Genomic DNA, 11,867 nt, shown 5'->3' with positions numbered 1-11,867 from the left:
TTATGACAAAAGGTGTACATATTATCTTATAGGGTATACATATTTTAATGAAGGAATAAGTTCATATTATTTACGGAAATGTCATTCGAATATTTTTACACCTTTTAAGCATGTATGTACACCTTTTAGAAAATGTCCAATTATTCACAAAATTGCCATCAGAATATGTACACCATTTAAGCTTTTACGTACACTTGTTTTCAGTTTTCACCACTTTAATTGGTTTTCACATGATCCAAATCAATATATATATATATATATATATATATATATATATATATATATATATATATATATATATATATATATATATATATATATATATATATATATATATGTGTGTGTAAGATCAAATAAGAAGGATTTTAAAATGAAAGGGTGAGAAGGATTTTTGTTTGATTTTGTTTGGTTACTATATATAAAAAAAGGATACTATGTTATAAATTAAGAACATTTTAAAAATTATTTCATAGTTACCTTTCTGTATAACATAGTTACATTTACAATTATGAGTTTTTGGCTCAATCGTGACCATAGATTTTTTTATTTTAGTGAAATCAAGGGTGTAGAGTACTTATTTTAGTGAAATCCATTTTAGGGTCATAGAAGTTTGGCCAAACATCCTCTTACAAGAAGCAAGTAATTTATCAATTCATTGATCATCATTCATCAAGATAATCAACCAAAGAAAAAGTAACATGTTTGCTCAAAATTAGTTACCTGTGGCAGGTCAAGAGTAGACTGTGTGGCAATTCTTCCAGTTTTCAGCATATTTTCAATAGCATTGCCAACTTGAGCTGCTGCATTTTTATTCAACAACTTCTTGACATCTCCAACTGCATTTTTTCAAAGAACATGCAACAAATACATGTCAATCTCTTACAAAAATTTGTTTGGATGTTAGATGCTAGATCATTCTTTTCACTCAAAGAAAAAGGACTATAAGCTCGTCAAGTATATTGTAATAAATAAACAATAACAAGTTCAATATTAGGGGAGGAAAGGAGAAGAAACTTAGTAATAAATGAAACCCTTTTGCGGATAATTGGCTTTTGTTGTAATTTTAAGTGAAAAACAAAATAAACAAATAATTAAAAGCAAAGAGATTTGCAAAAGAAAATCAAATGCTTTCTTTTGGAAACAAATTATAATACATAGATGTACATGGTTATCGAATAATGGCAGGAAATGTACATAAATTTACACATGTCATATGTCAAAACATAGAAAAATAAACGAACACCATATCAAGTAACCATTTACAAGCAATTTGTTCCAAGAGAAATAGCTGAAGTGTATGACGTACGACTGGTGAAATCAAATTTTTCGCAATTTTGGTTCAACTCATCATTAAGAATCTTCCTTGATCTATGAAGCCATTCTTGTAATTTTTCCTGAAATTATATGCAAACCTTGCCAATTAAAAAACAAGATAAATCAGAAAGGACAACAAAAAAATACATAAGGAAACTGTATTTTTGAGATGTCATTCACTACTCAAGTAAAAATAAAGATAAGTTCAAGCTTAACTTTTGTCATCGGAAAAGCTTCTTGTTTATGACTTTTTTCACATCACAATTCAACCCGACTTATCCATTTTCATGCATAAAAGAGCAATTGTCCCTCAATATATTTATAAAAGGTTCCATGATATATCCTCCAAGAGCTAAACCGTAGAGGTTGGAATATTGCATCATAAATCAACTTCCATGCTTCAATACTCGAATTCATTCTCGAAAAAGTTTAACTATGTAATTGTGTACAGGTATTTAATTATATTCTGGTATCAAAGAGGAGCATCAAAGTCCAAACTAGCCTCATTAACGCTTTCCCTAAGCATTGTCTTTTAGTAACATAAACCATATTCTTAAAGAGTGATGCAATAATATTTTTATAGAAGTCCTGACTTTCATTGATCGCATATTAGAGTACAATACTTTAATTATAAGGATATGATTCATCATAAATGAATCAAACTTTATTTCAAATACTGTCAACATATGGATATAGCTCAGAAAGATTATGACGGATTTGGCCACAATATGTTGGAAGTATTTTTTTAAATCAAATAAAGAAGCATGGGTTTGACAATTCAAACACCTGTCCTTATATTCACAAATCCCTTGCTGATTATATGAATAAAAGTAAGAAAGTTTAAGCCACTTAGACTTCCTAGGCTTATTTTGGGCCATTTCAGGCAAATTGTGAATAAGATAACACTGCATAGAATGGTGAATAGTTATCCTATGCATCCCAATTCTCAAGGGAAGGGGAAGAGAGAAAAGATCACAAAACAGTGATTTATGTATAAACCTAACTGAAAAGTAATACCTTCAGATAAACCGAGATTAATAGACCAGCTTGCAAAACTTCTTGATTTTGCAAAGCGTCAGGATTATCAGAAACAGAAGTCTTATCAACCAACGAAAACAGTTTCTGCAGCATGAATCTAAAAAGGGATCTATGTTAGGAGATGAACAAGTTAGAAGGGTAAGAGCAACAAATAGTAGACACTGATACTTACATTAGAAGGTTGAACTTGTCATGATTGTTAGAACCAAGGTGAACAAATATGAAATCATTTAGCACGGCATCTCCAATCTATAAAAAATATAAAAGAAAAAAGGTGAGCAATCAACATAACCTATAGAAAATTGTTTAAAGAGCAGCTAAAATGAAAGCAAACATAAAACATGTAAACTTACAACTGAATAGTTCTCATTTTCTAGCCCATCCATGACAGGTTGGAAGCATTGTCCTAAAAGAATAGAAAAAATAATTAGTTTAACATGACTGAGCCGAAAAATAAAACAACACAATCATATTTATCATTACAAATTCAAATTTCTACATACTAGGACTTAGTACTCCCATGTCATAATATGGATCCATACCGTGAGCCAAAAAGCCTCGCATCCAGCCAGTTTATGATAGCAATTAGCATGCAGCTTTAACATTTTCATGTCAATATATAGAATCATTCTATGAGCTAAAATGACTCTAATCATCTAGTGTAAGATGGCATGAAGCATTAGTATGTTTACGAATGATATATCGCCTCAGTTTTAAAAAGCACGAAGTGCCCTAAGGCTCTAAAAAATGAAAGGCAGTAGCCTCCACTAAAAGTCTAAAAAAAGGAGAAAAACAGAATAAAAAGAGAGAAGAAAAATAAAGATAAAATAATTGAAAACAATAAACAAAAGCACATCAAATGGGCTTTTTAGAGGCTAAGAACTGAAGACGCTTCCATACGATCGTCCACGCCTTCACCATAGGCGCTATAATGCATACGCTATAGTGCAAAAACAAAGTGGCATCGCATTGTAGAGGTTTTAAAAAATAAATGAACAGATATGTCATGAGTTATAAAAGTGTAAAAAAAATGTGTTTTGGGTTGTTTCAAGGGATATCTCATGCTTCATACCGATATTAAGGCGTTACAACTACCGCATCACCATTTCCTTACTGCGATAGCGATCATTATGTATTTTTGCACCATGGCACACACTCAAATGAATCGCATAGCCTAGCCTATCATGCGCAAGCTCAAATAAATCACCTCACCTAGCCCTGTCAAAATGCCCGTGGCCCACCCATGCATCACAACTTAAGTGTTCCTAAATGTGCTTTTAAAAACCAAGTATATCACCCTTTAATCCAATAATCCTTCTCTGATGGCGGGGAGAGAAGGATGCAGTTTTCACAAAGAACCATGGTAAGGTATTAATCAGTAAGATGTAAATACTGGATCATGTCCAAAATAAATAAATAAAATTACACAAATCTATATGTAAGAAAAAAAACATTTAATAGAAAAACATGGCCAAGAGGCCACATACACAAAAGTGCAACCTTAAAAGAAATATTATACCAATATGTTCAAGACATTGACGATGGGTCAAAAGCCCTAATTTATGAAGCTCATCAACAATAACTTTAGCTCTTTCTCCAACAAGCTGTGTGCCAACAGCACCTTTTAGTCCTTCATACTTCTCATTGTAAATACATGTTAAAGCCACATATATTTCATGATCAGTCGCCGGAATAAGTGCCTGTCAATATTTTCCACCATTTGTTAACAAAATTATTTTTAATGCACATCGCACTAAGGAAGTTGCAAACAGACAATGCCGGAAAAAGAGATCGCAAATTATACGTAACCAAAAACAAAATGGCAGGATAAAGAGGTATATGTTGGTACATGACTACTGGAAAAGAATAAAAAGATAGAAAACCAGGACAAATTTTTAAACGGATTCAAAATAAGCTAAATATGACATGATGATATGTACATAAGCATTATGCCTTAGAATCCAAGAAATACCACTATCACGTAATTATGCAGGAAAAACACAACAACTTGATTTCATGTAGAACATACTAAAACTAAGTACAAAATATATCATCATTTCAAGGACTGATTGTGTGCAGCTTTGATCTGTTGAGAGATATGTCAATATTTCAATGATAGATGTATAGACCTTCATGAATATAGTAAACTAAAAGACTATAAGAACAAAAAAGTTTCTAGAGTTCAATTTAAAAAAAGCAAAAAAGCAAGTGCACCTCATTCAATTAAAAATGTGCTACAAGGAAAGAAATAACCTACAGTTGATAAGCATCAAATCACAGAAGCAAGATTGGAACAACAACAATCCTTTCTAGGTTGCAATGCTTTATAATGAAATATTAAATCATTCACCCAATTCAAAAAATACACAATCCTTGTTGTAACGTCCATTCCATACCTTCAGTTTATAATTAATGATTTCATACATTAATAAAAAAGATATCTCACCAAAAAATAGTGAAAAGCTCCCCTAATTTCCCCTTTCTTTTACCATAACATCTGATTTATTCGGATTAAAACATAGATAGGCTTTTATTCCACAACAAAAAATGTGGGAACTAAGTAGTTGACCACTAACGTACATCTGAATATGATAATAACCTTAATTTTGAAAGGTTAGTAAACTTGATTTAATTTCTAGTAGGAATACTACCACAATATTATTATCATTATGTTATAAATATATTAATGAAAAAAGAGAAAGGATGAAAGAGTAATTAAAAAAATTAAATTTCAAGAAAAAAGAAAAGAGAAGAAGGAAGTTATATAAACTAAACTACGGTAGGACTAGCATAATAAAGCAAAAATGTTGAGAATAATCGTAAAACTTCTTCACTCCATTATTTTAGGCAAAAATTCCCACACATAATATTTTAAACGAAAACTTAGAATTATTAGGTAGTGGGGAATATTTAAATTTTAATGGAGTAAAAACTAGAAGTTTTACTTTGCTAGATCTCTTTTCTTACTTCACTAAAAATAACTCATTATCCTTAAATTCCACCAAGTCCATCTATGTTATCATATTCATCTGAACTCTTATTGGGGATGAAAAGAAGCAACCTCAAGGTAACATACTTATCCTTTTGAGTTGTATGAATATATTTAATTTTGTGTTTATGATCTCTATTGCATTGTTGATGTGCCACTCCTTTATTGTTTGAATTGTTGTTAATATTTTGATGTTATATAATTTGTACTATAGGGTAATAATTTAGTACTGATTAATTTGGGATGTAGTTTATTTAACTTGAAGTGCATTCGAGATTTTGTTTTTGAGCAAATAATATTTATTTTAGGAATGCTTGCTCTATTGAGATTCTGTATTATGACCCATGATGAGTGTTGATCAATTTTAAGATTGGAATATATTTATATTTAATATTGAACTTGGGTTGAGGATTAGAGTTATTTTAACTTAGACCTTGGGTTACAGTAATGAGATTAAATGGTCTCCAATATTATAGATGGATGGACAATCAATTTACACTAGCTATTGCTATGATGATTGGGCTTATGATTATGTTAGTGGTTATTAGTGGTGGTTGCGAATACTGATAATTGATTAAAATTGATTTACTGAAATGAATTTCTCGTAGCCAAGGCTAGGTAATAATGACAATGAGTGTGACACAATATTATGGGTAAATAAGTTTTAGAAGATAAGCAACATATAATATTCTTGGGAAATACCAAACATTCTACGGATTGTATTTATTTGGAGATACTTTTATCATATATTGATTTATTATTTATTGTACTTATTTGATAAAGTGTGTCACTTCACTCGTTTGTTTTGTGTTTCTAATGTGTTTGCGATCTCTTTTTTTTCCATGGTGTTCCTGTGATGATCAATAATTGAATAGTTATTATGAGAAGTTATTTCAGTTGTGGATTGGATCGTGGTAGTCAAAGGTTCAACCTAAATTCAAGAAGTCATTTTTTGTTTGTAATTAATGTCTATAATTTAGCATTTTTTGAAGTCGCAGCATTTGACATTATGGTCAAGTGTAGCAGTTATACATTTGATATTAGATTTAATCTTTCGCCATTGTAACTAAATGTAATTAGTAAATTACGGGTGTTACAAATAAATAGTATCTTCATAACTAATGTTTTGATGACTACAAAATTTAACAACATGCAAACATAGTGGGAGGAAGGAAGAGCAAAAATCCCCATTGGATCGATGGACACAAAAATTACCTTGAGCAAAAGATAATATACTACGAAAGCTATAATAACAAATATGTAAGTGTAGCAATAAAGACAATAAGTCACTAATGAACATGAAGAGATATTGGAATCTAAGATAATGAGTTACCTTTAGCACAATGCCCACAGGAAGAAGAAATTCCCTTGCTTGTATCCTATATAGCAATAATAACAAATCTACTTTTAGTTGCAATGTAAATAGCGTGCAAACAAATTCAAGTCAACTGTAAAAAAAATGAAATATCACCAGAAACCGATTCTAGCACTTCCATTATTAAGATAATACAGTTTCAAAGTTACGGAAGACTGGTCTTCTCTAACACATCTGCAAATGAACAACAATTGTATTAACTTCATAACTAAGCGGCCAAAAATTGACAAATAGTTCAACATATCTGAAACGGAAAATCGGCAGCAAAGTAGGATGCTAAAATAGGTCTCACTTTGAGAAATTCATCAAAAATAAATTTGAAAGCATGATGAAAGAGCTAAGCCTAAAGAACTGAATTTTAATTGAAGAGGGAAGTAGAGTGCACATCCATTTATCTCTCTTTAGTCCTCCCCCTTCTCCCTTTCAAGCTTCAATGGAAATATGATGATCCCTCTCACCCTCCTACTAAATTATTCCCCTCCCACTAACTGGAGAAAGTGTGCCACGTAAGGCCTCCTGATAATGACTTGGAAATAGCCTCCATGCGCTTCATTCCTAGGTTCCCATGAGGTACTCTTATAAGCTAAGCGTTTCGAAAGTTTGCAGCTGGACGTAGGGGACATGAGACGTTGGTAGCCACAGATTTAGAAGAGGGGAAAGAAGATAGTAAGTTACAAATAAGGGCTACAGACTTTGAGGTGAATTATGACTGATATGGAAGAGTACCTTAAAAACTAAAATTATGAACAAATAAAATGTTCAACACACCTATTTTAAGTTTTAGTATTTTTTATACCCTAATTGTTCTCATCTTCGCCACAGAGAGACATAGGACTCTTAGATACCAACAATCACTATTCACTAAGTGTCGAGTGACACCTCCTCTATCCCAGAATACTCTTCTCTTGAGGGCTTTCTACAGATATTACAAGGGGAGAGAACAAAAGATAGAAACACACTAAAAGAAAGAGTCTAGATGGAAAGAGATAGAATACAAACATGCAAAAAGAAGTGTGGGACAATGCTAGGAACGCTCCAAAAAATATTGAAAGAAAAGTGAAGAAATAAACAACAAGACAACATGAACAATTTTTCACCTATAAGAAGCTTAACAAACAACTGAACATGAAGAAGGCAAAGAAACTTGTAGAAAAAAACCTCATAGCAAGTGCTCTATCACTATATCCTTCTCTACGACCGCGAAAAGAACTCCGAACCATGCTCATTGGCTGAAACATAATCAACAATCTAATCAATTAAAAAAATAAGGAAGACAAAACATGAAAATGAATAATATTGTATTTAGTAAAAGCTACATGTCACTCTAATCAACTACAAAAGCACAAATGATATGATAATACAATAGAGTTTATATTTGTTTTTTACATATAATTTTTATGAGATGTTGCCATGGAAACAAGTAATCACCATATACCCAAATAGATATACTTTATTAATTATAAAGCAATAAAATGCAAAGAAATAACAGTGGGCACATGAATTCAGTAAAAGTGACAATGTTCACTTACATAGTTCCGTTTCTGCAGTATTAATAGTCGAATAATTCTCTCAAGCCCGTTTAGGATGAAATACCTACATATTAGATTAAATGTATCGGGATGTTACTCGACGTTATTGATAAGAACCAGCTTTAAATGCAATTAGCAGCAGTAACCTCAAAAAATTCTATCGTACTTCACAAAAATGCTAATTGATAGGTTATAGAAGTTCATATTGTAACTCTAGTGTATTTCCTAACAAACTTCTATGGAATAAAAGCAAACAAAAACGCAAAGAAAGAAGACAACTAGTACTTAACTCAAGTGTATTTCCTAAAATAATATTGTAATTGTTCCGTATCATTTAATTTTGTACTTTTTATCCAAAAATGGTTTTAAGAAACAACACTTTCCTTCCAATAACTTGTCAACCTAGAAAAGGAGGCACCCCATAGTTCAGTGGCAAAAACAAGCCCACAAAATATGATTAAGAAAAGAAGCTTTCATATGAACCAAACACTCAATTTCTAGAAACATCCAAGAAGTGAGGAGATAGAACCACAAATATCAAAGTACGTTCATCTACTTCTTTGTTATGGGGATGCCTCCGCAAATTAAGATCCAAAAGTATCAAAATAAATAGAAAAACCAGGAAAAGAAAAGATTACATGATAATAGAAAATGGACACCAAAAAGTTGTTCTCCAACTAAAAAGCTCTCAAAATCTATTGCCGCAACCATTCTCGATCTTTAGAATCATTAGCACCAACAGGACAACATAAACTTGTGGATTTATTTTCACATGTAAAGAGCTTCAGTGTATGTCTCACCCATATTGGAGTAATCCATACTTATGAAGGATGACCAAACGGCACAACAAGCTGATTCATGTGACGGAGTAGAAAAATGTCACCAATCTTCCTAGCCAAAGAATATTATATGCAACTTAATCCATGAAAACACCAAAAACACTAAAAAAGCAAAGATCGATGCACTATATTGCGTGAACCTCATAACTAAAAAATTTACTTCAATAAATTTCTCAACGAGGCCTTGTCTCCTTGGTGTCATATAATGGTACAAGTTAAAAGATTCTAGTTGAATATACTCTTTGGTACCGTCATTGATGAAAAATAAAATTTTTAAACAACTGAGACCATATGATGTTACAGCTCTAACAGTAACCATGTATAAATGACAAACACATAGACTTGGCCATATAGGACAATAGAAGCTCACCCGCCCATCTCTGTTGACTCCTCTTTGTGTTCCACTAATTTTGTAGGGGATGCATTCCTGAGGTGGCAGATCTTGGACTAGATGAAAGAAAAGCATCATTTTTATAACATTAGCTTAAAGATAATAAAAATTAGAAAACAAACTCAGTTGTTTATTTTTGAACACAATCTGTCAACCAATGAATACCTAGCATACATATTAACTGCTTAATGGTGTCAACTAAACTTTCCCAACTTTTAAATATTACTCCTATATAAAACGACTACGACCAACATATTCAAACAGCTTCTATTTGGAGGGACGAAGCAAAAAAAACTTGACCTTGAATATAGTTCCTATTTTAAATACCATCACAATACGTCAATCAAATTGAACAAAATGAGGGTGCTTAGCAAACGGCTTATAGCTGATTGGAGAGTAATAGATTTATCAGCTAATTTTATCTATTTGACCATGTGATTTTGAACTGGTACTGAAAGCATTTTGTTCAAAATTAGTTAATTCATAGCACTAAGTAGTTTTAACTACTAATTTACCAAACTCTCTATCTATTTTGTGCCAAAATAACATAAAACTGTCCAATAAATTATCTTAACAAACACATATATTGACCCTTAAATTTAAATTAATTCGGCACAGATTACACTGTGTAAAACCTATCATTGACATTACATCAAAATTAACAGCACGAATGGCCATATGAAAAAACACAAACATAAACAGAAATCAATCCACAAACCTTCAACATAACAGGAAAGCTCCCAAAATTATAATTTTCCCTAATAACAACTCCATTATTATACTGAAAGCAAACATCGGCTTTCAACTTAGTGGAATATGAAATCTTTGCTTGACGACACTGTTCAACAAAGAAATAAGAACCCATTAACCTAATTTAAATCAAAAATTCAAAACAAAAAATTAATCAATTGAAGACGGACAATTTATCAGACCTCATGTGGAAGTAAGGGTCTTGCCATTCCCTTGTCACTCTTAACAGGAGCAATCAACGACGGATTTTCGAAATAAAGTACACAGAAAATTAAGGAAATGCAATTGCAATACTAAGAAAAAAAACAACAATAAACCAAATATGCGTTTGTTAATAAAAAAGGATATTTCTCAATTTTGTTGAGCTAAAAGGATGACGAATTTCGACGGGCTTAATTGAATTCATAATTTTTTCCAAACCCGTTTCAACTAAATAGTCATATGATTCTATATGGTGCTGAAAAAGCTCTCTCAAAGCTTCAATGTCTGCATTTTTCGCCATTGTCGTAAGTTTTAGAAAGGAGAAGAATGGAAGTGGAGAATTAAGGTTTAGGGTTTATGCAAAAGAAAAGACTATTTATAGGTGTAGGTCTTATCGTGTAATAGATCACATAATATATAATCGATCATTTTAAAATAATTAAAGTTTTTAAAATAATTAATCCATTTAAGATTATAAATTAGTTAGTAGAAATTGATCATTAAATGTCAAAATTTGTGACTTTCAAGTTAAAATTGATTTATTATAAGGTTTTTGACCAGAGGTGTTCAAAATAGATCCGACCATTTGATATTTACCCGACTTTGTAATCGAATCCGACTTGACTCGACTTCAAATGAAGTTAAAATTATGCGAAAATCCATGTGGCCGCTAAACCCAATTTTAAACTAATCCGAAACATGTAACCAAAAATAGACCCGATAACCCGAATAAACTCCTATATTATTTAATACCAAAAATATAACGTAACAGGCTGAAGTGTGAAAGCCAGAGACGAGAAAGAAGGTTCAGAGTTTATGCAAAAGAAGCAAATGATTTATAAGTGTAGTTTTATTCAACAGTAGGTCTTAGGAGCGATCGTCTCATATTGAGAGCAATAGCTTAATTGGTCCAATTATAAATGTTTAAAATTGAATACACAATCAGTAATTGATTAATTTAAGGTCATATTGAGATTTATAATAAATTAATTTCTTTTATAAGTTATAATTGATCATTTAATTGATCACTTTATATATAATTGATTACTTTAAGATTTTCGTTAATTACATTAACATCGAAATTGAAGACTTTAAATAATTGATCCAGTTAAAGTTATAATTAGGCTTGTTCTAATTTTTTGGAATGGTCAAGGCGCAAGCCCCTCTTGACCCCTCATAAGGCCGGCCTTATATTACCCTTTTTTCTCGTAGATAGAGATAAGATAATCATAGTTTACAATGAACAATTAACGGTTAATAAATAAGGAAAAATCAATTATAAACATAGATATCTTCGATCAAAGACACTTGAATTCGATAACTTGATAACAACACTTGTGTGTATTGATTTTTAATTGCAAAATTATTAACAAAAATAAAGTTTACGACTATAATTTTGAAGAGTCGCTATGTAATGGTCTGAATAAAGTCAACAAGGAAA

At 31.3% G+C, this 11,867-nt stretch overlaps 1 protein-coding gene across 3 annotated transcripts in view; it reads right to left on the bottom strand.

Moving 5' to 3' along the window:
- LOC130800640 (DNA-directed RNA polymerase I subunit 2) overlaps positions 1–10,799 on the bottom strand; it is a 25,069-nt gene extending 14,270 nt beyond the window's left edge. Inside the window, exons 1-14 of one of the 3 annotated variants that reach the window (XM_057664201.1) lie at positions 10,574–10,799; positions 10,408–10,484; positions 10,194–10,313; positions 9,455–9,531; positions 8,246–8,309; positions 7,875–7,945; positions 6,813–6,890; positions 6,675–6,720; positions 3,872–4,052; positions 2,706–2,758; positions 2,525–2,601; positions 2,332–2,449; positions 1,307–1,394; positions 721–836 (exon numbers count right to left, since the gene is read on the bottom strand). In XM_057664201.1, the coding sequence (XP_057520184.1) occupies positions 721–836; positions 1,307–1,394; positions 2,332–2,449; positions 2,525–2,601; positions 2,706–2,758; positions 3,872–4,052; positions 6,675–6,720; positions 6,813–6,890; positions 7,875–7,945; positions 8,246–8,309; positions 9,455–9,531; positions 10,194–10,313; positions 10,408–10,484; positions 10,574–10,727 (1,320 nt within the window). In that variant the 5' untranslated portion in view covers positions 10,728–10,799. The other 2 variants (XM_057664203.1, XM_057664202.1) reach the window with 2 other exon arrangements.
- Between the last annotated feature and the right edge of the window lie 1,068 nt (positions 10,800–11,867).

The sequence above is a fragment of the Amaranthus tricolor genome, chromosome 15 (genome assembly GCF_026212465.1).
Source record: "Amaranthus tricolor cultivar Red isolate AtriRed21 chromosome 15, ASM2621246v1, whole genome shotgun sequence".
Taxonomy (NCBI): Eukaryota; Viridiplantae; Streptophyta; class Magnoliopsida; order Caryophyllales; family Amaranthaceae; genus Amaranthus; species Amaranthus tricolor.
This window is presented reverse-complemented; position numbering and strand designations above follow the sequence as displayed.